Source organism: Eumetopias jubatus, unplaced genomic scaffold (assembly GCF_037043125.1).
Source record: "Eumetopias jubatus isolate StellerSeaLion01/CBP00866 unplaced genomic scaffold, mEumJub1_p1.0 scaffold_4, whole genome shotgun sequence".
In the NCBI taxonomy this organism is placed as follows: Eukaryota; Metazoa; Chordata; class Mammalia; order Carnivora; family Otariidae; genus Eumetopias; species Eumetopias jubatus.
In genome coordinates this window covers 22,258,014-22,271,048 of record NW_028274810.1, presented here as the reverse complement: position 1 = coordinate 22,271,048, position 13,035 = coordinate 22,258,014, and the positions used below count along the sequence as shown (strand labels likewise).

Here is a 13,035-nt window from a genome sequence, read left to right as displayed (position 1 = left end):
TCAGCCTTCCACTTCCCCCTTCCTCTCTTTCTCTCTCCCACACATCTTTTATCTTTGTTTTCTCCTGCTCTCTCTCTCTCTCCCCTCCACCGCTGCATCTCTCAGGCTCTTTCTTATTCCCCCTCCTTCTCTCTGGACCTCTGAGTCCTAGTTCTTTCTTCTCTCCCTTTCCCCACATCTTTCCTTCTCTCACTGATCCTCCTCCTGGAAGGTTCCTTTCCTTTATAGTATCTCTCCTTCTGTCCTGCCTGCTCACATCCGCTGTCTTATGCACACTGCCTCCTGTTCTCTCTTTTACTCTCGTTCCCTCACTGCTTCTTCTCTCTCTCCAGCTTCGCTTTTGTTCTCAAGCCAACAAGCATGCACTTTCTCTTGTACGTGCTCTTGTTCTCTTCAGATATTTATCGAGGGCCCACTCTGAGTCTAATTCTTTGCTACTTACAAAGATGAATAAGATACGGCTTCTGCGTTGGAGGAACTTGTGGGCTCTGATGAGGAGACACTGCTGTAAAAATACCATAAAATCTATACATTGTGACAAGTGCCAAAAGAAAGATAGATGAAATTCTGTGACAGAACTCGCTGATTTGGGGTATAACCGAAGTGATGTGGTAATTTGTGAGATGAAAGAAAGTGAGACAAAAAAACAGTAATTATACTGTTTTTATTGACTACAGTGAGGGATCTCTTTATCTATATACCCAAACAGCTCAGAAGAGAACATTTTCCATGGCATTATGTAGACAAAAGATTCTTAAGTGTATTTGGAATCATTAAAGAAAGATTTCATGTAAAGTTCTAATCTTGTGTTGGAAAATTAGTAATTCATATATACTGTGTATCAGAAATCTGATTAAAATCAGGATATTTTACTCTACAATTTTTCAGAAAAAAATTTTAAAAAAGCCAATTTTTCAGGATAAACAGTAGGTGACTATAAAAATTCTCAGTTCATTAAATCTTAGGGGATCTGTTGTTTTCTATTTAGAATGCCCAGTCTCCCACTATATGGTTTTTAGGAACAGCTTTGAATACCTCAGTACCGTATTAGGTTTTAACTATTCAACTTTAACTAGTTTTTATAAGGGAGTGATAATTCTTGCCACCTTTTTGTTTCCTGTTTTGTCTTCTCCTTGTTTGCTTTTTTCTTTTGAGAAGGGAAAAATTAGGGAGTAAAATCTGATGCAGCATTTGAAGCTATTAATAGTTGCTACAGTAATAAGTAGCAGCAGGAGTAAAATGTAGGTACCAGTACATCAAAGTGACACCGAATAGGCTCAGCCTGGGGATGAATCCCTAACCCCTCAGTTCAGTATGATCACAACAGCAGACTGACTGCAATAGAAAAATAATAGGGGGAATCTGAGAAGCAGAAGACTTTTCAGTATTTCTTTATAGAAAAGTCGTCTTTGTGTCTGGTCACACTCCTCTTTTTGAAATAGCAATGCCAGCATAAAAGTAATATATGTCTGATAGGTAGATACATGCATATGTACATGCCTTTGTGTGTATGTACATATCCTTGTGTCTTTTTTTTTTTTTTTTGCCTTGGCTAAAGAATTCAGATACCATCATACTTAATTAGGCAATAGCACATTCATGAATGTGCTGTATTTTACTCCCAAGACTCACTGTGTTCAAGTAAACGTAGTCATGTGTAAAGGCAAGTATATCTAGTTTTCACAGGTTTTTCGCTTGAATCCTGCAACCAAGTTTAGCAAATATATTACGCCTAATTAAGTCACCGTAGTCCAGTAGTTTATCAGAATTTATGGAGCACCTTCTAAGCCAGGCATTAGAGACAAAAAGACGCCTGAAAAACATTCCTGCCTTTGATCTTGAAATCTAATGGAATTCAAGGACAAAAGGCTTTCAGTCAAGCATCAGCCATGGGAGTAGAAGAGCGGGTTAAAAGAAAGTGCTTTTCGTTTTGAGATTAGTAACCCTGCTGATATATTAGATAAATTCCTGAGTGTTTACTGTGGAAAGCCAGCTGAATTTAATGAACGTTCTCTCGTGAAAGATAAAAAGGCATATGCTTTGACAAATGTTATGTAAATTTCATTCATTTGTATGTGTTAGAAGGTAGAAGTATGCATTATTTCTGAGTGCAGAAATATGTACTATGTTGGAATGTACTGACAGAGCAAACTCCAACATGACAGAATCGAGTGCATTTTGAAGAGTTTGTTCTCTTTAAACATAGTTCTTATAGTAAAAATTGTATTATCCAGAGGTTGACATAGAAAGCTAGAAAAAGCAGTGTTTTTGATACTCCTGTTGTGTTGTTTAAGGACCAGAGTGATTACCTGCTGTCAGCGCCCTTTGAATAATGTTAGGACATGTAAAACTGCCAAGTTAAAGTTGTTTCTAATGACTTTAACTAAGCCAAATAGTACCTTATGGAAAAAATAAAATCTTTCCCGATGCTTCACGCAGGTAGGAAGCAGAAAGCTTCAGAAGTCCATGGAGAAAAAGACAGGTATTTTAAAAATAGTTTAATTAGTATTATGTGAAGCTAGAATTGATTCTAAAAATAGGTAAGTGAAAAGTTTTTGTTAAATTTCTTAATCTCAGAAAAGAGTGAGAGAAATATAAATTTCAAGTTGTCTCTGGGGTACTTCAGAAATAATTTTATTTTCCTTCAGATCAAAGCTCCATTTTCCAAATATTTGAAAGCAGAAAGATACAAAACAAAAAAATGTAAGGAATTCTTAGAAAAGAAGCAATTGATAAGTTAGAAAAACCCCTCTTTCAAGTCCTTTTCTTCTACTTTTTATCTTTAGATCCTTCCTTCTTTGCCTACTTGTTTAGTCCAGTTATTCCTTCTCCAGGGGCAACTTGAGATTTACATTTCTTTGAAAGGTCTTTCTAAATCTACTTACTCTAAGAAGGTCTTTATTGGCTTGTAGAAATGGATGTATTTTGCAGTATTGTGCTATTAAATATAATTCATTATAATTAAATTCATTTCCTCGTTTCTACAGTATATGTAGAATAAAACACATTAATTATACTATAAATATTAGGACTTTGCTGCCTGCTTATAACCATATAATATGGTTTAGAATCTCTGAATATGTATAAATTAATGATTTGATTTTTAAGAAATAATAATTCAGTTGTTTACTTTGCTCTTCTTTAGGTATGTTAGAGCGGAAGTTCTGGCTGGCTTTGTCAATGGCCTATTTTTGATCTTCACTGCTTTTTTTATTTTCTCAGAAGGAGTTGAGGTATTGTAAAATAATGATTAGACTCAGTAAATTACATTTCTGTAATGAAAATGTTTGTGAACTAAAGATACAAGTACAGAGCTGCTTTCACACTATTAAGTATTGAGGGCAGTCTTGGGTCAGATAAAATCTCATGTAAGAGGACCTTACAAAATAGTTGAAAAAAATTAAATATATGTGAAACTACTTGAAATTGAAAACAACTAAATGATAGTGCTTTATAGGTTATGAATGAAGTGTTGACTCTGAATAGTAAAAGCACGATCTGGGTAGTGAGGTCTGTCAGGAAGCGTTCTTAAAATAGAATCTGAGAGTTTTGCCATTGAACTTTTAATATTTGGTATAATAAAAAAAATTTAAGACTGAAAGATCAGTGAACTTAAAATGAATGGCAATGTTATTTAAGATACCAAAGAGGGATAGGTTTTAGACCAAACAGTCATGCTATTAAATATTTGTGTTTCTTTAAAAATAGTAATTATTATCTTGTCTGCAGTAAGGGAGCACTACTGTTTTTTAATTTTTTCCTATAAACTGTTTTGGCGTAGATTTTTAGAATGCTTTTAATTTTGAAAATAATCAAAAATTTTTAAAGATTGCTTTTTGTTTTTACCAGTTGATCAATCAGAAACTATATCAATGCTCTTTGTTTGTATTATGTGTTTTCTAGAGAGCATTAGCCCCTCCCGATGTACACCATGAGAGACTGCTTCTTGTTTCAATTCTTGGGTTTGTGGTAAACCTAGTAGGAATATTTGTTTTCAAGCATGGAGGTCATGGACATTCTCATGGCTCTGGTATGATGGTTAGAACCCTTTGTTTCTTCATTTTTCTCTTTTCCATCATAATTATCACTTCTGACAACTAATAAATTTTAAAATTAAAGCCTGTGTTGATTTTTAATAACAGAAATAATGTGTTAATAGGCTCTTATTAATGTCTTTCTGAGCTATCACTCCCACTTCTCCATGTTCCTCCATCCAAGTGCCATCTCAAGATTATACATGTTCTCAGTTTGGTGTGGATCCTTCCAGACCTCTGTAGCTTATCTGTTTAGTATGACACCATTTATATAAAACCAACAAATAAACATTAAAAACCACAAAACAAATCTAGTTACTAAAAATTATAGTGTATGTGGGTATGAAATTTATTATAGCATCTGTTTTTGAGATCCTTCTGTTTGGTATACATCAGTCTGCCTTCTCTTGTTAACATAAAACTCCATGGTGTGGGATACTATGCTTATATAAACTGGTCTTCTGTATATAGACTTTAAGTCCTTTCCACATGAAGCATATCCTTGTGAACATATGCAAGTGTTTTTCTGAAGCTGTGCCATCCCATTTGGTAGCCATTAGTCACATGTGGCTATTTAAGTTTAAATTATGGTTAATTAAATTTAATAAAATTAAAAATTCACTTCTTCAGTTATATTAGCAATGTTTCAAGTGCTCTGTAGCCACATAGGGCTATCATATTGGACAGCAGATAGAGAACATGTCCATCATCACAGAAAGTTCTTTGAATTGCACTCTGCTGGAATATAAGTAGAGTTGCTGGAGCACAGGAAGTACAGTTTTTAGTTTCAATAGACAATGGCAAATTGCCCTCCAAAATGACTCATCCACATTTATCCCAGCAATGAATGCCAGTACTAATTTTGTCCCACTTACATCAAAACTTATTATTATGGGTTTAAAACTGTTTTGCTAATACTTTGATAAATATGTTATCTCATTTTATTTATTATTTCTCTGATTAGTAGTGAGGTTGAAAATCTTTCTGTATGTTTTTAGGCCACTCAAGTTTTCCTCTCCTAGAATTGTCTTATTTATTTTTGCTTGTTTTTCTATGGTCTTCCTGTTAATTCATTGATAATAATTTTTATATAGTTTGTATACTAATTGTTTGTTTTATGTGTTGCAAACACCTTTTCCTAATATATGGCTTATCTTTAAACTTTTATATAGGGGTTCTAATTTGGACATAGTCTTACTGTTTCTTAGATTTTTTCTGGCGTGTTTTCTACTGTTTGAGATGTTTCCTATTCCTGAGTCATAAACATATACTCCTATATTTTAATACTGTTAAAATGTCAGGGTTTTTTTCTTCATCCGTTTGTTCCTTCATCTGTATGTAATTTGTTTTCATAATGGTGTGAGTTACGACTTAACTTTTTTTTTTTTCCAGTGTGAATAAGCAGTTTTCCAAGCACCAATTATTAACCTGCCTTTTACCCCATTGAGGTAAAAGAACATTTTTAGCCTGTATTAAATTGCCTTTCAAAGTTGTTTGGGCCTGTCTTGTTCAGTTGGTTTTTTCATCAGCTTGTCAAGTTGTATGAAAAATCTCTTGGAGATTTTGACTGGGAATGCATAAAAGAATTTTTATGTCTTTTACTAAATTGTCTTTGCTGTTTCAAGAGAGATCTTTGTATTTTTCGGTCAGTTCATTTTTAGGTAGTTGGATGTTTTTATTACTGTTAAGAATAAAAACTATTATTCTTGCTTGTCTTATTGCATAACGAGGATCTCTAGCACAGTGTTGATTAGAAATACTTAGTTTGTTTCCTTGTGTCAACCTGGATGATCACCTGAGTAACTTAACATTTTATCAGAATCTCTGGAGGAAGCCCCAAACATCAGCATGTTCTAAAACTCTCCAGGTGACACTTAATGAAGAATGCTACTAAAGTTTTACCATTTGGTCTGATGTTTAGGGTCTGTTTCTGTTGAAACTATTTTATCAAGTTAAGGATACTACTTTTTCTTCCTGAATCTATTGAAGTAATCCTTTTTTTCCTCCTTAGTTAATTTAGAATTTGTATTTACATTGATAGATTTCTTATAAGGGACCATCCTTAAATTTTATGATTAAAATGTATCCATTTAGGTCTACATTTAGGTGTGTGATCCATTTTCAGTCAATTTTTGTATATGGTGTGAGGTATGGGCCCAGTATCATTTTATTGTATATAGATTTCAGTTGTCTCAGCACCATTTGTTAAAAAGATTATTTTCCCCCCACTGAATTGTCTTGGCACTCTTGTCAACAATCAGTTGACCATAAATGTGAGAGTTTAGGGGTGGCTGGGTGGCTCAGTTGGTTAAGCGATTGCCTTTGGCTCAGGTCATGATCCTGGAGTCCCGGGATCGAGTCCCACATTGGGCGCCCTGCTCAGCAGGGAGTCTGCTTCTTCCTCTGACCCTCCCCACTCTCATGCTCTCTCTCTCTCAAATAAATAAATAAAATCTTTTTTAAAAAATGTGAGAGTTTATTCTGGACTCTCACCTCTATTTCATTCATTGCTGTGTTTATCCTTATGCCAGTACCCTACTGTCTTGTTTAATGTACCTTTGAGGGGCGCCTGAGTGGCTCGGTTATTAAGCGTCTGCCTTCGGCTCCGGTCATGATCCCAGGGTCCTGGGATCGAGCCCCACATTGGGCTCCCTGCTCCGTGGGAAGCCTGCTTCTCCCTCTCCCACTCCCTCTGCTTGTATTCCCTCTCTTGCTGTGTCTCTCTCTGTCAAATAAATAAAATCTTTAAAAAAATAATGTACCTTTGAGGTAGGTTTCAAATTGGAACATGTGAGTTATCCAACTTTCTTCTTCTTTTTCAAGATTATTTTACCTATTACTGACTAATTTAAGATTATTTTACTTATTTATATTTCCATATACGGGCTCCTGGGTGGTGCATCTAGCTAAGCATCTGACTCTTGGTTTAGGCTCAGGTCATGATCTCGGTGTCATGAGATCAAGCCCCGCGCTTTGCTCAGTGCCGTCTGCATTAGTTTCTCTCTCCCTCTCCCTCTGCTCACTCCCATGTGTGCATGCTCTCTCTCTCTCTAAAATAAATCTTTAAAAAATTTTTTTAAGATCAGCTTGTCAATTTCTGCAAAAAAAAAAAAGGCAGCTGGGATTTTGATAGAAATTGTGTTGAATCTGTAGATCAATTTGGGAGGTATTGTCATGTTAACAATGTAGGGTCTTCTGACCCATGAACATGGGATGCCTTCCCATTTATTTATAGCTTCTTTAATTCCTTTCAACATGTTCTATAAGTTGTTAGTTGTACACTTCTTAACTTTACAATTAGGCTTTCTTTTTTTTTGTTGCTATTGTAAATGTGATTGTTTTCTTAATTTCATTTTTTGATTGTTCTTTACTAATGTCTAGGGATACAGTTCATTTTGGATACTGATCTTGTGTTTTGCCACATTGCTGAAGTTGTTCAATATTCTAATATATCTTCAGTGTATTCTGTAGAATTTTTTAGTATCATGTCATCTGCAAATAGAGATGATTTTACTTCTTCCTTTCCCATCTGAATGCCCTTTTTTTCCCTTGCTTAATTGCCCTGATCATATGCTTCAGCACAATATTAAAGATTTATTTATTTATCTGTGAGAGAGAGAGAGAGAGAGAGCGCACACACGTGACTGGGGGGAAGGGCAGAGGAAGAGGGAGAAAGAGAATCTCCAGCAGACTTCCCCGCTGAGCGTGAAGCCCAAGGTAGAACTCCGTCCCACGACCCTGAGATCATGACCTGAGCTGAAACCAAGAGTCCTACACTTAACCAACTAAGCCACCCAGGTGCCCTGCTTCAGTACAGTATTAAATAGAAGTGGTGAGAGAGGACATCCTTACTTTTTTTTTCCTGATTTTATGATGAAAGCATTCAGTCTTTCTTCATTAAATATGATGTTAGCTGTGTTAGCCATGTGTTTTTCAGAAATGCCCTTTATCGGATTGAGAGAGTTCATTTCTGTTCCTAGTTTACTAGGTGTTTTTATCATGAAAGGGTATTGGGTTTTTTTTGAGATGATCAGTTGGTTTTTATCCTTTATTCTATTAATATGATGTATTACATTGCTTGATTTTTGGATATTAAACCACCTTTTCATTCTTAGGATAAATCTCATTTGGCCATGGTTTATCTTTTTTATATATTGTTTCATTTGGCTTGCTAGTATTTTGTTGAAAACTTTTGTGTCTATATTCTTAAGGAATTTTGGCCTGTACTTTTCTTTTGATGTCTTTGGTTGATATTGGTATCAAGATAATATTGGCCTTATGTAATGAGTTGGGAAGTGTTCTCCTTTCTTCTATTTATTTTTTTTAAGGGGGTTGGTGGGGAAGAGTGTGAAGTATTGGTATTTTTTAAATGTTTGGCAGAGTTTAGTATGAAGTCATCTGGGCCTGGGCTTTTCTTTTTTGGAAGTTTTTAAATTATTCTTTTTTTTTCGTATTATAGATCTGTTCAGATTCCTGTTTCCGCTTGAGTCAGTTTCAGTAGTTTGTGTATTTCTAGGAATGTTTGTTTGTCCTTTTGTCCATCCCATCTGAATTACCTTGTTTACTTGTTGTTTATGGTATGTCTTTTTAAAAATTTATTTTATTTCCATAAGGTCAGTAGTGAAGACCTCTCTTTTCCCAGTTTTAATAATTTGTGCCTTCTGTCATTTTTTTCTTGGTTAATTTTGTTAAAGGTTTATCAATTTTTTTTTTTTTTAAAGAATGCCCTTTCGGTTTTATCGATTTTTCCCCCATTGTTTTTATCTTCTCTATTTAATTTTATTTCTGCTTTAATATTTTTTATGTCCTTTCCTCTCCTTGCTTTGCCTTTAGTTTGTTCTTCTCTTTTTAGTTTCTTAAGGTGGAAAATTAGATTATTGATTTGGATTTTGTTTTTGTTTTTTTTTACCATAGGGAAATATATTTCTAAGCACTGCTGAAATATAACCTGTAAGCTTTGTATGTCATGTTTTTTCATTTCATTTTTGTTCATATCAAAGTATTTTTCAGTTTCCCTTGTGATTTCTTCTTTGAATCATTAGTTATTTAAGAGTGTGTCTTTCATTTTTCTTCTGTCGTCGATAATCTAATTTAATTCCATTGTGATCAGATGACACTTTTTAGGATTTCAGGTTCTTTTCAATTTATTGAGTCTTATTTTATGACCTAGCATTTGGTCTGTATGGACAAATGTACACTTGAGAAAAATATGTACTCTGCTTTGTTCTATAGATGTCTGTTAGGTCTAATTTGTTCATAGTTGTTCAATCTTCTAGTTTTTTGTCGATCTTCTGCCTAGTTATCTATTTATTATTGAAAGTAGGTATTGAAGTCTCCAACTATTATTTTGAATTATATATTTTTTCAGTCAATTATTTTAGGTTTTGCTTCATGTATTTTGGAGTGTGTTGTTCAGTGCAATATGTTTAAAATCGTCATATCTTCCAGATAGATTGAATATGTTATTATATGATCTTTTTTTTCTTACAGTAATTTTTGGCTTACAGTTTATTTTGTTTGACATTATGATAACCATTCCAGCTTTTTTTTTTTTTTAACTACTTGCGTGGTGTATTTTTCTTTCTCTTTTTGCTTTTAACCTGTTTGTGTCTTTGACTAAAGTGTGTCTCTTGTAGACGGAATGTAACTGGATCATATTTTTTTTTATCCATTCTGACAATCTCTGTCTTTTGATTGGGATATTTAAACAATTTACATCTCATGTAATTACTACTACTAAGGTAGGATTTACATCTGCCATTATAATACTTGTTTTCTGTCCTTTTTGTTACTCTATTCCCTGATTCCTGTTTTTTAAATAGAATACTTTCTAGTGTACTCTTAATTCTCTTGTTTCTTACAAGTAACATCTTAATTTAAAACAGCTGAGTTCAGATTAATAGTAATTTAGTAATACACAAAACCTTTGCTCCAACATACCTCCCTGTTCACCTCCCTTCTTCGTACTATTATTGTCATACGAATTGCATGTTTTTATGAGGTCTATCAGTACAGTTTTATAATTATTACTTAATGCAATTGTCTCTTAAAACATACAGGAGAAGAAACGAGTCACAAATTTAAAAATACATTTATCCTCTGTCATAATTGCCTTTACCAGTGCTCTATATTTCTCTGTGTGGATTTTTGTTACTGTTTGGTGTTCTTTCATTTCATTTGCAAGTAGTGTTTTTGTTTACGTGATAATGTCTTATTTGTCCTTTATTTTTAAGGGAGAGAGTTGAATTTAGCATTCTTAGTTGAGTCTTTTTCTAACATTTTGATTTTGTCATCCCACTGGCTTTTGACCTCCATGGTTTTTGTGGAGAAGTCACCAGTTAATCTTACTCAAGTTCTGTTATACATGGTAAGTTATTTTTATCTTGGTGTACAACTTCCAGTGTCTCTGACATTCATCAGTTTGGTATGATGTTTCTAGATATGGCTGTTTGAGTTAATTCTTCTTGCATTTTCCTAAGTTTCTTGAATGTGTAGATTAATATTTTTCATCAGAGTTGGGGTTTCTAGCCATTATTTCTTCAGATATTTTTTCTGTCTCTTCTTTTCTGGGGACTCCTTAATGCTTAATTTGGTACATTTGATGTTTCCACAGGTATCTAAGGCTATGTTTATTTTTCTTAATTTTCTTCTTTTCTGCTCCTCAGAGTGGACAGTCTCTAGTGATCCATCTTCCAAGTTTGCATAATTGTAGCTCAGATCTGTTGTTGAGCCTTCTAGTAAATATTTTATTTCAGTTACTATATTTCTTTAACTCCAGAATTTTTTGTTTGGTTCTTTTTTATAATTTCTCTTTATTGATATTCTCTATTTGGTGAGTTATTGTTGTTATACTTTAATTCTTTAGACATGGATTTCTTTATTTCTTTGAACATATTCTAATGGCTGATTTAAATAAAGTCTTTGTCCAAAATCTGGGTCTCCTTCAGGAACATTTTCTGTGGGTTGCTTTTTTTTTCTATGTATGTAGCATACTTTCATCTTTCTTTGCATGTCTTAACAATTTTTGTTGTTGAAAACTGGACATTTTATATTATAATGACTCTGGTATCATTACTTTACCTCTCCCTTCAAAGTTTGTTGCATTATTTTGTTTTTGTTTTTTCTAAGGATTCTACCTGCTGTAACGTAATTCTGATCTTTTATCAAATACAGTGGCTTCCCTGCCGCTGCCTCGAAGTGACCATATGCATATATTTTGTTTTACTTTGATAATATATGTAATAGTACTTTGCAAAGTTTTAGCTAAGATTTTTGTCTGTGGTCTTCACTGCTTTATCCCCAGTGCCTAGAATAGTGCCTGTAACATAGTGTGTTTCAAATAAGTATTTCCTGAATGAATGAATGAATGAATGGCATTGTCTAATCTCTAAATATCTCTGTGTACTTCTCACTTATTTTCATCTCCAGTAAAGTCTACCACTTCCCTCCATATTTCATTTCCTTCCCATACTCCATGGTAGGAACTCAATCAGTTTTAATGAATCTATAACATTTTTTACAAGTAGATCCTTACTTAATTGAATCTCTTTTTAGAGCTAATTCTTTTCACTGATATCAGTATTATTGTAACCATTTATTTAATATAGTTTTGCATACTTTTTGTTCTAACTACTTTTTAGGCCATGGACACAGTCATTCCCTTTTCAATGGTGTTCTGGATCAGACACATGGCCATGGAGATCATTGCCATAGTCATGAATTGAAACATGGTGCTGCACATAGTCATGATCATGGTCATGGACATGGACACTTTCATTCTCATGGTAAGTACAGCCAAAATACTTTCAAATGGACAGCCTTCCAAATATACTGAAATTTTCTATAGATTACTCTTTTAGTTGAGATAATTTCTTGAAAAGGTTTTGTAATCAACTTCCTTTCTAATGAATCAAACTAAATGGTTCGCAGGGCTTGTTCATTTTTAGGATATAATGAAATTAACTCAGTATAATGCCAAGGTTGTAGCTGTTTTTCAGTGAGTATATTATACTATGTGCCACTATTTTAAATGAGCTTCAGTGAATGAGAAACAGTTGGATTTTAGCAAATGAAAATTACAATTTTTTAAGTACAGACGAGATTGGGCATGTTTTTTAAGTACAATAAGGCTTTTTGTCCTACATAGGCTTATAAAAATACAATAGGGGTTTTCAGTTTTGCATATTTTCATTGTAATTTTTGGTGAATATCACCTGATACTTCCTTGTTCCCTTAGAAATCTTTGTATGCTGGAGTACCTGGGTGGCTCAGTTGGTTAAGCGTCTGCTGTTGTCTCAGGTCATGATCTCAAGGTCTGGGATTGAGGCCCTCCTCAGCAGGGAGTCTACTTCTCCCTCTTTCTCTGCCCCTCCCCGTTGCTCAGAGTATAGATTAATAGAAGTTGCTTAGATACCACAGTCAGATTATCTTTAAATAGATTATATTCTCAAGTATTGTCTGTACCTGCCAAATAGAATCCTCAGACTTTTGATTTGAAAATTGAAAAGGGTCTTGGAAATTGAATATTTAGTCCCTAATTTATCAGTCTCTAAAATTTGCTGTATTTTTGTAACTATTATACTGGTATGTTTTATTTATTTATTACTTCTTATTTACTTTTATTTTAATTCCAGTATACTTCACATACCATATTACATTAGTTTCAGGTGTATAATATAGCGATTCAACAATTACATACATTACTCTGTTCATTAAGATAAGTGGACTCTTAATCCTCTTCACCTGTTTCACTCATCCTCCCACCTACCTCCCCTCTGGTAACTATCAGTTTGTTCTCTAGTTAAGAGTCTGTTTTTTGGTTTGTCTCCTTTTTTTTCCCTTTGTTCGTTTGTTTTGTTTTGTTTTTTTGAGAGAGCATGGGCGAGTGGGGTGGGGAGGGGCAGAGAGAATGAGAGAGAGAGAGAATCATAAGCAGGCTCCATGCCTAGCTCATGGAGCCTGATGTGGGGCTTGGCCTCATGACCCTGAAATCATGACCTGA

The 13,035-nt window shown here is 34.1% G+C and overlaps 1 protein-coding gene across 1 annotated transcript in view; it reads left to right on the top strand.

Moving 5' to 3' along the window:
• Positions 1-13,035, top strand: part of SLC30A7 (solute carrier family 30 member 7) — an 85,416-nt gene that overhangs the window by 15,587 nt on the left and 56,794 nt on the right. The window contains exons 4-6 of the mRNA XM_028101965.2: positions 3,146-3,233; positions 3,904-4,030; positions 11,675-11,818. Of these exons, the coding sequence (XP_027957766.1) occupies positions 3,146-3,233; positions 3,904-4,030; positions 11,675-11,818 (359 nt within the window). The remainder of the gene's footprint in view (positions 1-3,145; positions 3,234-3,903; positions 4,031-11,674; positions 11,819-13,035) is intronic.